Source organism: Fulmarus glacialis, unplaced genomic scaffold (assembly GCF_000690835.1).
Source record: "Fulmarus glacialis isolate BGI_N327 unplaced genomic scaffold, ASM69083v1 scaffold13950, whole genome shotgun sequence".
NCBI lineage: Eukaryota > Metazoa > Chordata > Aves > Procellariiformes > Procellariidae > Fulmarus > Fulmarus glacialis.
Genome location: NW_009186000.1, coordinates 179,146 through 193,187, shown reverse-complemented (window position 1 = coordinate 193,187; position 14,042 = coordinate 179,146). Strand labels below are relative to the sequence as shown.

General features: G+C 40.4%; 1 protein-coding gene across 1 annotated transcript; it reads left to right on the top strand.

Annotated features, from left to right (window-relative positions):
- Nucleotides 1–8,261: 8,261 nt before the first annotated feature.
- CHMP4B (charged multivesicular body protein 4B) lies at nucleotides 8,262–13,791 on the top strand (the record flags this gene model as incomplete). Its single annotated transcript, XM_009586580.1, has 4 exons — nucleotides 8,262–8,439; nucleotides 9,199–9,313; nucleotides 9,881–10,007; nucleotides 12,975–13,791. Coding segments are annotated over 4 exons (488 nt in total), but the record flags the coding sequence as incomplete, so codon positions are not given.
- Between the last annotated feature and the right edge of the window lie 251 nt (nucleotides 13,792–14,042).

Genomic DNA, 14,042 nt, shown 5'->3' with positions numbered 1-14,042 from the left:
TTCGTGATTAAATTTGCTGCCAAGGCAAGTGCTAGGAAGATGGAATGGTATTTTCAGAAGCAGCAAAAATAATGACACTTCTTTCTGTTGAGAAAATTATAGATGGATACACAATATAATGTGCAAGACAGTCACCCAGTATTAAGTTGATGATCTCAATCATTTCTGGGCTTTCAGCTAGAGGGGCCAAGAGACCCCCATTTGGGAAGCTTCTCTGCAGCTATCTTGCACTATTTATTTTGGCGTGGCTGACATTTGGTGTACATTATTTTTGAGGCTGCTGTGGAAGTTTTTCATCACATACAGCTGGTGTCTTTTTGCAGTGGTATCTCTGCTGCTGCCATTTCTTCTCTCATTTGCGGGAGAGAATGTAAGAATTAGATGTGAGATTAAGTTATTTTTCCCCCTCAATTGAAGTAATTAGAGAATGTTAATGTTAATGAGAAGCCTTTCTATTTTAGATATTGGTGTGATTTTTAGCAGATTTTTGCAGAGGCAGGAGCTGGGTAGGCAGGAGACGCACACATTGTGAGCCCCCCGTCGGGACAATTTCCCTGGGTTCACAAACGCGTGGACCTTGGTACAAGTGTGTTTTTGAATTCAGTGAAACTCTTGAATTACATTCCCAGTTGTTCCCAATGCTCTCTGACGTAACTGGTCTTCCTGCTCTTCTCAAGTTGAAACGTGTTTTTGCTAGCAAAATTTGGAGTTCCAAGTATGTAGAAAAAGAAGTCTTAAGTTCTTCCTTGTTTTTTATCTACTAATCTATACTTTTCTACTAATGATGTTTAAAAGCGTTAATTCAATAGAATTGCTGTATGCATAAATATCCCATTAACATTACTTGTCCTACAGGTGTATAAGCAGTACTTATTTGCAGGAGGGCTGTTGATTTTTAATGAATCACTGATACGTTCATAGTCAATTTTCCCTCTCTGAATGCGGTGCTATGTAGTAAAATTATGTTTTTATTATCCTGCTAACTTCTTATCACAGTGAACATTTTTCTTATTTCTCTAACAAACTGCTGTAAATATTGCAAGGAAAATTTTAAGACTTACAACAGCTCTGTTAATGATAACAACTTGCTTATATACAGATTGAAATACTTTAAAAATGCATAAAATTAAATTAAATTCTTCCAGATAGCATTTCTTGAGAACAAAATGAAATTATTTGGGTGAGCAGTCATGCTTTTCAGACTGTGAGTGCTGACGGAGGAGGATAGTCTGGCTAAATGACTTTACTCTTTTCACTTGCGAGCGTTCATTAGTCAGAAGGAGCAGTGACTGAGAACCATAACACGAGTTCCTGCTTATCAGTTGTGTTGGAGGGCTGGGTGCTGCCGTGGTAGGCATAATAATGAAACCCTTGGCTTCTTACTCCCCGTGGTTGAATGGTAAGTGTAAAACTTCTGCTGGAATTTCTAGGGGGGATTGTCACAGAAATTCAAATAAATATGAAATTAAAAATAGTATTTTGCAGTTCATCAACTGAAGACTTAAAAAAAAAAAAAAAACACCCCAGCAAAACTTAAAAAAAAAAAAAAAAAAAACCCAAGCAAAAAACCCCAAACAAACAAAAAAAACCCCAAAACAAAACACTGCTCCAAAAAAAAAACCCCAAACAACACCCAAAAAAACCAACCAACCAAAAAAAAAACCTCCCAAAAACCCCCACCACAAACCAGAGGAAGGAATGGCTTTTTATGTATTAAAAAGTTTGAGCTTTTTAAAAAGTCTGTAAAATGTTCGTCAAATGTACTTTTATACATGTTTTTACATTCAAGTAATTGAAGCAGTCAGTCCAGATCTAACTGCTTTTGACCCAGCTGCTGTTTTACTGGATTTGCCCTCCTCTCTGGAAGCTGACATTTTCTTTGTGAGAATTTCTGTGTAAAAAGGAACTGCAGAGATTAGAGGCTGATGCTTATTAACACTGAGGCATTTTATTTTACTTTGCCAATGGAAAAGAGGTTATAAACTATTTATATCAGTTTTAACTGGTCAGAACTCTGTGGTGAAATCTTTATGAATAAAAATTGGCTCCAGCATCCCAGTCATAGCTGATAATAAAGGCAATGAATATATCAAAATGTCATATGGGGAAGATAATTCTGAGCCTGGTCACCATCTCCTAATGGATGGCAGGAGTCACCCAGTTAGTTTTAAATATATTGCCTTTAATTTAATTGTAATAATACATATAATTGCTTCTTCCCCCAGTGCATACTTCTTTATGTAATCTGCCGAAAACTTCACTAAAATTCAAATAAAGTACAACTAAGTTTGTTTTAATCGGTTGTTATTTTTTTAGAGGATATTTTAAGTGCATGGAACGCATCATGCACATTGGACTTAGAAGCTAAAACGCACACTGTGCCTGATAAGGATGAGGTACGGGTTGTAAAGGTTGTCTAAAATACTGGGGGTTTATTGGCAGGTTCTTGCTGTTGTCTTGTGAAAACTAACTTCCCATGTAATGATCAAATATTTTTGCTGTCATTGGGTCTGCATTGATTCATTAAGTGAAGGTTATCTTAAATGTTAAACTTTTTTTTTTTTTAATAGTAAATGCTAAGTCTACCAACAGCTTTCTCTTCTTGCATCAGTTTATATAATCTGTGGCTGTTTAGCAGTTTGGGAGGGTAATCTGTCAGCTTGTTCTTGTAAAATGGTTCAGCAACTACTGTCTTTTCCTCATGTGCAACATATTGGAGATTTGAGCTAAAAAAAGGAAAAAAAAGAGGGGGGGAGGTTGCAAGAAAAAACCTCCCCTCCTAAACCAGCCAGTGATTTGAACGGGTACTGCTGTTTTTATGTGTAAGAGGGATATTTCAAGAGTAAGTTAACCCCCACCCGAAGGCAGGATGCTCTGGGAGGAGAAACTTGGGGTGTTACGAGCGACTTCAGTGGAACGTCACTTCCCACCGAGGGAAGGCTGCTCGTGGGACAGTGAGTGCTGATCAGGGACACCGCCTGTCGTTTTCTGTACCTGTTCCTGGCGTCCTCTGGTGCAAGTCCGGTCCTAGGAGCTGGGGAGGTTCTTATACAGAGCGATTTCCTTCAGCTCTGTGCAAGAGGAACGCCATGCCGAGTGATCCTGCAAGAGCTGCGCCTTGCCCTGTGCTCACCGCCTGCAACGCACTGGACTTACCAGCTGTGCTTAAGTAATTAGTAACACGTAGAGATCATAGTCGGGATGTTTCTGTGCTTTATTCTGTATAAAGGCAGGTATTTCCCTAAGACACACACAGCCACAGTATGGTAAGAAAAAGCGTTAGTCCTTACTTGTTTCGAGCCTCTGAATATCGGGCACTTTGCAGAAGCTGCTGTGAGAGTCTGGTCCAGCGATCTTGTAATCTCCTTTAGCTTTTTACTCTAAGATAAGGAAATAGTCGCAATGTTGGAAAACTTAGATCAGCCGTTTCTAGAAAAATGGGCTGGTGATCTCTCTAGCAACAGGTTCTGGGTCGTGAGCGAAGTCTGTCTGGCTACATTAGAGAATAAATGCTTTAAACTTAATATATGGTTACGGGTCCTGCTGAAGCAGTTCCACAGCAATTGAAGCTGGGTATTAAATTACATTGCCTGCCTATGTAATTACTGTCTTGGAAGCAGTGAAGGCATAATTAGGAGTGTGGGTCCTGAGGACTGCCTCTTCCATGGCTGCCTAATGAGATAGCAGTCTTCATGAAGAGCAAAGATGGGCCGTGTTACACTTTGACTTCAAACGCACATCCGTTTCTGGCATGTGTATAATGCTAGAGGACATATTTGTAGCCTACTGTCTCTTTTTCATATTTATTTCAAATTCTGGAAAAGGATTTTTTTTTTTTTTTTTTGAGAAAAAGAGCCAATGTCATTCCCTTCAGAGTAAGTATTTATAGCTTTGACTTCAGTGAAAACTTAATAAAAATGTATTACTCTGGCAGTACGTAAGATTTCAGTAGGTATTTATGCAGATGGTAAAGACTGTTTTTCAGGAAAAAAGCAGCACAACTGCTCATCAGTTTTCAGAACTTGACGCCTAAATAGGAGAGCAGAGATAAAGTAACTGTAGATCAGAACAGAGTGACCCTCTTGGATTTATACCACTGCTCTGTAAAGTATGTCAAGTATGATAACAGCCTATGGAAAATCTGCAGCCCCGTTATTTGTGCTAGGACTGTTGCTGGTCCTGCATTTCAAGCAGGAGTTGGTGGCTCTTCCCCCTTGCCTGTGCCCGGCTGGGTAAGCCCCTTGGCCACTGTACAGGGGTCGGCGTGGCTCTCATTTTTGCCTCCAGATGGACCTTTACTCTAGAAATTCCTTGTGACCTCTGAGCTGTGGGTATTGATGTGGTGTGCTCGTCCACAAGTATCTGAAAATAGGGAAATCAGTCCTGAGAGATGGAAAACTGACTTAACTGTAATGGTCTTAAACAGACATACATGATTTTAAGTATTTCTGTGAAAGAAAATGCATTTTTATTAACCTTTTTATGAAATTAGATGCAGAGAAGTGATCATTTAGTGATCTGTTTTTCTAGCCAAGATCAATACTGATCAGAAAGGTTTGCACCAGATCCTAGCAGTCTCCACCACCCTGCGCGGAGGGCAGGCACGTGGGAACGTGGCAGAGAGCATCGTTCTCCGAGTTGCGTTTGTGTCCAGATGTGGGTGCCTGGGAGCATCTGTGAAAGGGGCACCGTGAAACGGCTGTCCTGCTAATTGCGACAAGGAGAATCCTGAATGTAAAGTGGAGGGAGGAATTTGGGGAATGAATGCGAGTGATCTAAATTAACTTGGTATTTTCTTATCTTTTCGGCTTAATAAAATCTTCTAGTTATAAACAAGGACTTTACATTAAAAGATAGTTAAGCAAGGAAACACAGATGAAAATAAATTGCAGGAAGTTGTGGTCATCTAAGTTGAGGCACTGAATACGTTGTTTTACATTCCTTAGTGCTTCTAGCTGCAAGAAATTGCAATCTCTTGTGTAAGATTTTCTTCACTGCAGGAACTCATTTATCACTTTGGTGTTAATTGGCCTGTGCTAAGTATTTATGCTGAACTGTCCAGACACAGAAGGTTTATGCGCGGTCCTGCATTTGTTACTGGGGCTGTGGATCGGTCCATGCTCCTTTTAGGCTACCGAAACAGGCATTTCTACCCGTCAGTCTTCAAGTAGGCACAGGTGGGCACTGTGGCCGTGGGAAGCCTTGTCCTTGCGTTGGCCTTACAGAGGAGAGGGGAAAATATAAATATCTTCCTTGGCTGCTCTCGATGCTGCAAAGGAGTTGGAAACGTTTCTAGAAAATACCACAAATCCATTTTAAGTTTTTACTTTAAACAAGGCAAATTTTAAAACGAGCATGTTTATATTCCTGTTCCTAGGCAGGGGTCTGTGTGCCAGGCTTCCGACCGTAGCAGATCTGAGCGTGGTCGGTGCTTGGCTGGGAGTCCAGCAGGAACGCCGGAGGTCCAGCAGCAGGCAGCAGTGCCGCAGCCTGAACCCGGGTGGGAGACGTGTGCCATCTTCCAGGTCTCGCGGGGTCCAACTCCAGGGATCCCTGCTCAGTTCTGCAAGGTAGAAGATCATGCACCGTGCTTTGTAAAAGCGGGAGCCTTGATCTGCATATACAAGTGAGAAATTAATCAAGGAAAGGATTTGTAAAACAGAGTGAAGGCTGGGGAGTGCAGTTGTGGTATGCTGAACAGGAAGAACAGTGGGAACAGGAGGGGTAGGGTTACCCAACAGTCCAAATAAACACTCCTGATCACAAGATCTTTTACAATGATGCTTGCAATGTTTGGTGTCTGAGGAGCTTGTTTTAAAAGTACATAAGCATGAAATGTAGATGAACTGTGGCTATTCTCAGAGAAAGCTAGAGTGGGGAACTGTATGTAAATTATAGTACTTTACTTGGGTTTGTATAACGGTTATAAAATCTCTGGTTTTGCCAGTAATTCTCCATGAGGCACAAAATCCTCAATAAAGAATGTCCTATCATTGTCTGACACTTTCCCAGCATCTGTCACTATATAAACACAGCCTGTTAACAGTTTTATCTTTCTGAGTAAGAAAACTTTATATATCCTTAATTAAACCGTTAGCACAAAATTAACCAGAGTAAATATACCAGTAATGTGTTACTCATCAGTTTATGATCTGGCATAAAGCTGGAATGTTTCAGATGATGTTTGTGTTGTGCTTGATTCTGCAGAGCAAACATTGTCCTTTGTGTTACATGAAAACCCAGTCCTGTTCCTACTCTTGTCAAACGAGAATGGATGTTGGGCTGGCCCCAAAACAGTGGGGAGATCTACTGGTCGTTGGAGTGAAAGTCAGTGAAGGGGCTTGTTTTGGGTCTTTGGCTTCTGTTGGAACAGCCGAGGTGTCCTGTGCTTTTGTGGTTTTGATCACTTCTACTAAATCAACCTGTGCTACTTTGCATGCTTGGCAACCTCAGCTGTACCTTCACAAAGTACTTTTTTATTCTCTAATACATTAGTGTAACTTGAAAATAATCAAATGCAGCATATTCATAACCAATTGTAGAACTGAAAGTATGTGTAGGGCTTCTGGATGCCAGGACATTATCTTGAAGGACTGTCAAGCTTCTCAAGGTGGCATCTGACAAAATACACGGGGTGCCTGCAGGCTTAATCCACTTTTAGGAGAGGAGCTATTTTGTGTGTGTTGCAGGAACATACTCATCATGTCACAAAGTTATCATCCCTCTAGTAAGGGAAATAAGGGAAGCTGTTTGCTGCCGGGATTTCCTACTCCTTGTTTTCTACTCCCCTCCAAAAAATCTGCAAAGGTCTGAAATAATGTCTTTTAGAGATTTAAAGATTTAAAGCCTTTATTTGCACATTCCTGGTGCATGTGACTGATCTGTTGGGAGGTCCAAGACGTTGATTTTTAGCAGAGCTGATCCTGTATCATGCTAACTGTTTTCTGCTATGAGTTTCACAGATATTAGAGCATTGAAGAAATGAAGCGTGCACGTGGCTGAGTTCAGAAGCCGAGAGTAAGGCTGTTAGGACAGCAGCTTGTGTCCAAGTTGAGTTTTTAAAGTACACGGGTGTATTATATGACCAAGACTGTCACACAGTGGACAAGTCTGTTCATATCGGGAGGGGAAGTAGAAATGCCGTGAAGGGAAGCTGTACTCACGTCTTACTCCATGTGATACTTGGTGTTTGTTCGTCAGCTGGCAGTGCTCAGTGCTTGGTACGTCTCGCCCTCACTGCAGCTTCTACCAAAATTTTTAGCCACATACAGGCAAGAACATGTAAACCTAGTTTGTGTTCACTGTCAGTGTTTTGGGAACGGACGTCCATCGGTCTGTTGTCTGTCCGGGTGTCTCGGGAAGAGCTAGCTGTTGACTGTTTTCACCCGTTGGCTGCATACCTATCTGGGTGGGGTGGAGCTGAGTGTTGCAGAAGGAGCTGGAGAAGCCTAGCTGTGCAGCGAGTTGGACCAGTCCTCCCACATGGGGTGATCCCCGTGGGTGTGGACCTCTGTGTTGGCGCTGTCATGGGTGGGCTCCTCTTGCAAGAGCAGGCATTGTACAAGTGCTTACAAACAGCAAATTGCTCAAATCAATTTAAGTCATGGCACCTCTCTTCTCATGTCTATCAGTAGAGACTGTTGTGTGGACAGTACCTTGTAGTAGGAGTAATATGAAACATGCACAAAGTTTGTTTATATATAAATATTTCTATGTATGTACAAATATATGTATTTCACAGCATTAAGTAGCAAAGCTGAAGAAACATTTGTCTTGCTTTGTATTTGAACAAGTTTCTTCTCCCAGCAGCTGCCCAGGAGTTCAGCTGGCTGGCAGGGACCCTGCAGCAGCGTCACAACCTCATGTGCCAGAAGCTACAACAACTGTGCCTTGATGTATTGGGGGTGATGGTGAACAAAGATGTTTTTAAGTGGATATTGAAGCCTGCTGTTTGTTGTAGCGTAGTCTCTGGTTTGTGGTGTGTTTCGAGTGACTGGACTACTGATCCTTGACTTGCTTCTTGGCTTGCATCCTTCGTGTGGCAGGAGATGGACAGCAGGCATCTGGCCACCTTTACACAATTCTGTTGAAGGAGGCAAACACAAGGGTTAGGTAACTTAATTTATCTAGGAAGAAAAGTTAGATGGCAAACAATTGAAGGTGTTAAACATTGCTCTGTACCGAGTGGCATTTGGTACAAAATATGAATGGCTGTTTTAGGCATAAATCTCATAAATCTTACCATCTTCTTTGTTGTTCAGCTGCTCTTCAGGCCCTAAAGCGTAAGAAGAGGTACGAGAAGCAGCTTGCACAGATAGATGGCACGTTATCAACAATTGAATTTCAGAGGGAAGCCCTTGAGAATGCCAATACTAACACTGAAGTGCTTAAGAATATGGGTTTTGCTGCTAAAGCTATGAAAGCTGCTCATGACAACATGTAAGTTACTCCCTTCCGCATCTTTCCGTAGGACCGTTATTTTGTTATTTTTTTGATCTGCTAAATGCCAGGTGTTTCATAACCAAAAGTAGAGCTGGAGTAGCAAAATCTTGTTTTAACAGGCTGTAACTTAAATTAAACTCAAATACTAGATAGACTTTCATATTGAACAAAATATGCAAGTATTGATGCTTTCTCAGTTTGACACCATTTTACATGGCACAAAGCTGCTACCTTTGTCCAACGGAAGGCTAGCACCAGTGTAGTCTAAAGCAAATGGGAGGGTGCACCAGTTACAGATCCACCTAGTAGCAGCAAAAATTTTAAGCCTCAAGGGGAGACTTAAACTTCTTTCTGTGCAGTGGAGTTTGTGTATGTAGCAATAATTAAAGGTAAACTGCATTATGGGAATGTTGTACTTGCTCCAAAAGCAAATATTGTAGACATAATGTAATAATGCTGGATCAGGGAACAGAGCAAATTATTATTAATACCAGTAATGCAGAGCAAAACCCCTTCATATGAAGTCTCTGTATATAACTGCTGTGAGCTAAGCCTTTAGGGAAAAGTAAAAAATACATGCATAATTTTGTTGAGACCGGGGGGATAAAATTCAGACTTGCATGCAAAGTATATTTTGGGAAAGGACCTTGTAAATGTCACCGTGGTGTGGCATTTCTACAAAACCCAAGAAATACAGTCTTAAATGTTGATTGGGAAAGTGCCTGGTTATATTGAACTCTTTCCTTTCTTTTACAGGGATATTGATAAAGTAGATGAATTAATGCAGGACATTGCAGAACAGCAAGAGCTGGCAGATGAGATTTCAACAGCCATCTCAAAGCCAGTAGGATTTGGGGAAGAATTTGATGAGGTATGCTTTAAATTTGCCTCTGTTTATATCATAGAATCATAGAACCATTTAGGTTGGAAAAGACCCTTAAGATCATTGAATCCAACTGTTAACCCAACACTACCAAGTCCATAACTAAACCATGTTCCTAAGAGCCACGTCTACACATTTTTTAAATACCTCCAGGGATGGTGACTCTTACGAGATCTTTCTTTTAAGATCTACATACTGCATGTGTCTAGGTGTAGTACTAGGATATAAAATCTCTCCTAGTTACTAGCTGTTTCTACCAGCGCATACAGCAGCTCTGACCCTTACTTTATGCTGAGAATGGTCTGGATGGCCTGATCTGAGAATGTTTGGACGTAGATTTCTTCTTCTCCTCACTGCTTTCCTCACCTTCCTCTCCTTCCAAGAGATCATGTACAGGAATTCAGATGAAGAATCAGACTCCTCATCTCCTCAGTTTGCTCTGATCCTATGCGTTTAAGCTATTTTCTTTAATAATATGACCAGCTAAATCTACTTGCTAATAAATATGACGTAAAGTTTCTTCCTTTTTTTTTTTTTTCTCCTTTAAAAAACTAGGATGAACTTATGGCAGAACTAGAGGAACTAGAACAAGAAGAACTAGACAAAAACTTGCTGGAAATAAGTGGTCCCGAGACAGTACCACTACCAAATGTGCCCTCAATATCAATACCATCAAAGCCAGGTATGTATGCACCTTTACCAGAAACATCTTGGATTGTTAAAAAGTATGCTTATTTAACTGCCAGCTCCTCAGATTTGAGAGATCTAGCTGCAGGCAACACAGATATTTTGCTTGAAATTGCCTCATAAATCAGAAATTACGTCTAGTGCTGTTTCTCTGTGGGGGTAACCTGCCTTTCATAAGAACTGTGAAAATTAATAGTTATCACAGGAACAGTTATTATCTATTCTAGCGCTACCAGTTTATCTACAGCGTGGATGATGCTCAGAGTAGAGTGGAGACGTGGAGAAAGGAAGCCTTCTACCATTTGCTGCTGGCCCAACAGGGAAGTAATCTTGACAAACATACCAAGGCTGTAAAAGGGAGTGGAGGGTAAATTGGCTCTTGGAATTAGTCCCAGCCTGGTTCAGATTCCCACACCGAAAGATGCGTTCTTGCTGCTGCTTTGTTTTTTAATTTGATTCCTGCTTTTCTGGCATTTGGGAGGAACTAACCTCAGAGTCCCCTCTTTGGGGCCAGCTGTTATCTCCTCTGAGGTTTGCACGTACTGAAGCCAGACAGTACTGAACTTAGGGTCATCCCAACCTTAGAGCACATATATCTTGGAAATTTTAGTTAGTGTGATAATTTTAGGTGGAGAACGGGAAAGAAATGTTTGTATTTACACAGACAGTTCAAAGCTGCTGTTCAATCTGAACTGATGACTCTTCTATGAACTAGAAGTGATACCTCATGAAATATAGTTGAGTTGGCATACTTCTGGCATGCATTAATGGGATATGAAGCTTTACGAGCCTATTTTGCCGAATCTGCCTTAATGTATTATGAATAAGTTGTAGACTTTGCAGCTCTGTTTCTTGTGCTTACTTAGGGAAAAAAGGTCCAAAAACTAGTGGATGAAAGTAGTCCCTAGTGGTCAGTGTGTCTATAATTATCTTGCTGCCTTTCCAGGCTTAAAAGGACCTGGGAAGGAGCAGACACTGCCAAACAGCAAGGTTCTGCTTTAGGTGGCATGCTATGAAGTTTGCTCCTTCTGCCTTACAGTACTTTTGTTTTGACATAATTGATTTCGTGTTTTTCTAGTTCTGTTTTGCTAGGCAGAACTGCTGACAAGTGTTGATGAGAGGGGAGCGAGTTATATCAAAATATCTTAGATTTGAGACTTCATCTACGTTCAGATCCAACAGTGGGAGACATAGTTTAAATAAATGTGTGCATTGCCTTTTTATTTCCTAGCTGGTTTAATGAGGTTTGTTCTTTGGGTATGGACGTTAAAATATACTGACTTGAACCCAAATATACTTTTTGCATTATATTAGGTAGTAGTGACTGTGCACTAGTAAGTGGCATTGTAATTGTGCACATATTTAAGTAACTATACAGCTTAAGACTTATGTAGACATAGCACTTCCTAAAATAGTAAAAGCAGTAAAAATTATGAACGGTTTCTTTAGTAAAAACTATGAGTATAAAACTCAATGTTTTATAGGATTTATGTTAAGCTGCTTTCGGATGGAAATTAGAATTCCATTAATGTATTTAAATGGCATGCTACTTTTTACTTAAATAGAACTGCCTCCAAGACTGGCATTTGGGAAACCTTGGGATTCTGGGGTGGTGGTGGGTGGGAATTTTGTGTGGGGTTTTTTTTTAACCTAAATTGTTTTTCACTTAAAATTGACTTAATATACACTGGGATTAAAAGTTTACTTCTGGTCATCATGGGTCGGACTTTCAAAGGGACTACTTTACCTAACAACGCAGGTACATGCTTAATGTGGAAATAAGTAGCGCGTCTTCTGCAGTAGAGCTGACTCTTACTACCTCCTTTTTATTCATTGAATGGAAAATGATCATGAGCTTTCCTGCTTTTCCAGTTCTCAGGAGCTGTCTGGATTTTGACTTAACCAGTCTGAATGAGAATTTTTTTGCTGCTGCCTGTCAGCTAAGTGGATGTCAGAAGAAATTCAGGAAAAAGCTGTTTTTGTTTAACGGAGACTGGAAGAGCTTAATATAGAAAAACAAATTCCAAACTTGTACAAATGATAGGTCTTGGGTTTGACTTAAAGCTGACTCAATTCTCTCTTACGTAAATGTTTCATTTGGAATGACACAAACCATTTTGAGTATGAATTATTTGACTCCTTTTTTCCCCTTTTGCAGCAAAAACACTGTCTGAGGAAATGACATCTTTTTTTGGTATTTTCCAAAATCATTGCAGCTATTTCTGGGTTAAAATGTTTTTTCTGAGTTAATGGTTTTCATCTCCAGAAACTGGACTTGTCACGTTATGACAAAGAGCAGCATTTGCTTCCCTGGAAGGACCAAAAATAATAACAAGACAGCATGTAGCCTGCTGCTTAACAATCACATCCAACCAGCTACTAGTGAGCGTGGCAAGAGGCGGGGAGTGGCACGTACCCAGCGCTGGTTAGCTCTTCAGCCCCTTGAAGGGCTTGAACTGACACAGGAGATGGAGGTCTCCAAAACACAGTAGCCTCATTTGTTGCACTTTGAGGACTTAATAGTGGAATAAGGAATTTATTTTTTATGGGGGAGAAACTGTAATACTGGAGATGTTAGAGGAATTTCTGTAAGAAGCTATATCCCTCTGAGAGGGGCTCAGAAGCTGAAGGCTCGGGCTCTTCTGCTTGGAGGCTTAGTGATTATGGAAAATGATAGACACTGCTGGTGTACACATCTTAACCTTCATGCACATTTGCATTCTTCCCATGTGAGCTATTGTCTTTCTCCACTTAAAGTGGTAATATCAGGAAGTTTAGCCAATGGTGGCTTTTTCAGAAGGCACCTTTCACTTCAATTCAGAAAGGTCTTTTTTTCCTCTACTGGCATTTGGTGCTTCATTTATTGGTTAGGTCAGTGGCACAGAGGCTTCTCTCCTGCAAAGAATCGAGACAGGGTTCTGTCAAGATTCCCACTCATTTGTTTTCTTTTAATATTTTGCAGCCAAGAAGAAAGAGGAAGAAGAGGATGATGAGATGAAACAGCTGGAAGCTTGGGCAGGAACCATGTAACCACAGCAGTAACTGGCTGGAAAAAGACTTTGATTACCTATTCTGGGTGCAAATGTGTTGTGTTGAGGAGAAAGCATAAGCAAAATGTCTTTATCTTTAATTTTAACCCAAAGCAGTGGGAACCGCATTGCTGTTTTCTGCATAGCATGGTCTGCACAAAGGAAAGAAAGGGGAGCAGGGGGAATTGCCTGCAGTTTATACGGTTGAATTTCTGTAAAAAGGTATTTGCAAAATCAAACATTCAGCTTTTGGACTGTGCTACTGCCACTGCTGGATCTTCATCTTCAAAAGTTTGGGCCATATTGAATTGAAATAAGCTGAAAAACACTCTGTAATTTTAAGTCAGTTTTAGTGTGTCTAGCAGTCTTGTAAGGCATTTAAAAACCAGGAAAAGTTGTAAGCCACCATCGGCTTCTTATTGTGTTTAGGTGCAAGAATGCTTTAGGTTTTTAGTTCTTTGCAAGTTATATTTATATCCCTCGACTGATGTGTGCCCAGCCTTGTGTTTGTCACTGCAACAATGTAGTCACTACTCCCATTTTAATTGGTGATAATGATTTGCAATTGACAAATGCTATCTTGGAAGTAGGGAAGATTTAAATTTCAGTTGTACATTTTTCTACATAGCACTACAATGTTTATTGCTTTTTTTGTGATAATTGATAACCCATTCAGATACATGCACACAATTATTTTAATTAAGAAACTACCATGGATTGCACTGTATTAAATATCTTGATTAATTTTCATCTGTGGCTACTGTTGTCAATTCGTTGTGATGTTTAAGTAATCTGACTATAACTTACGTGCAGTTTGGCCTCTTTCTGTGTGAGTGATATACACTCTTTAAAGCTAGCTGAACTTTGGTTGTATGACTGTAACGTAGTTGCATAAAACTCCAGTCTTAGTGGAGCAAAATTGCTGGAGGGCTGCTGTAGCTGTTTTCTTATTGTAATAATACTCTGGTCCACCATGTCAAAACCTGCACACTAAGGAGAAA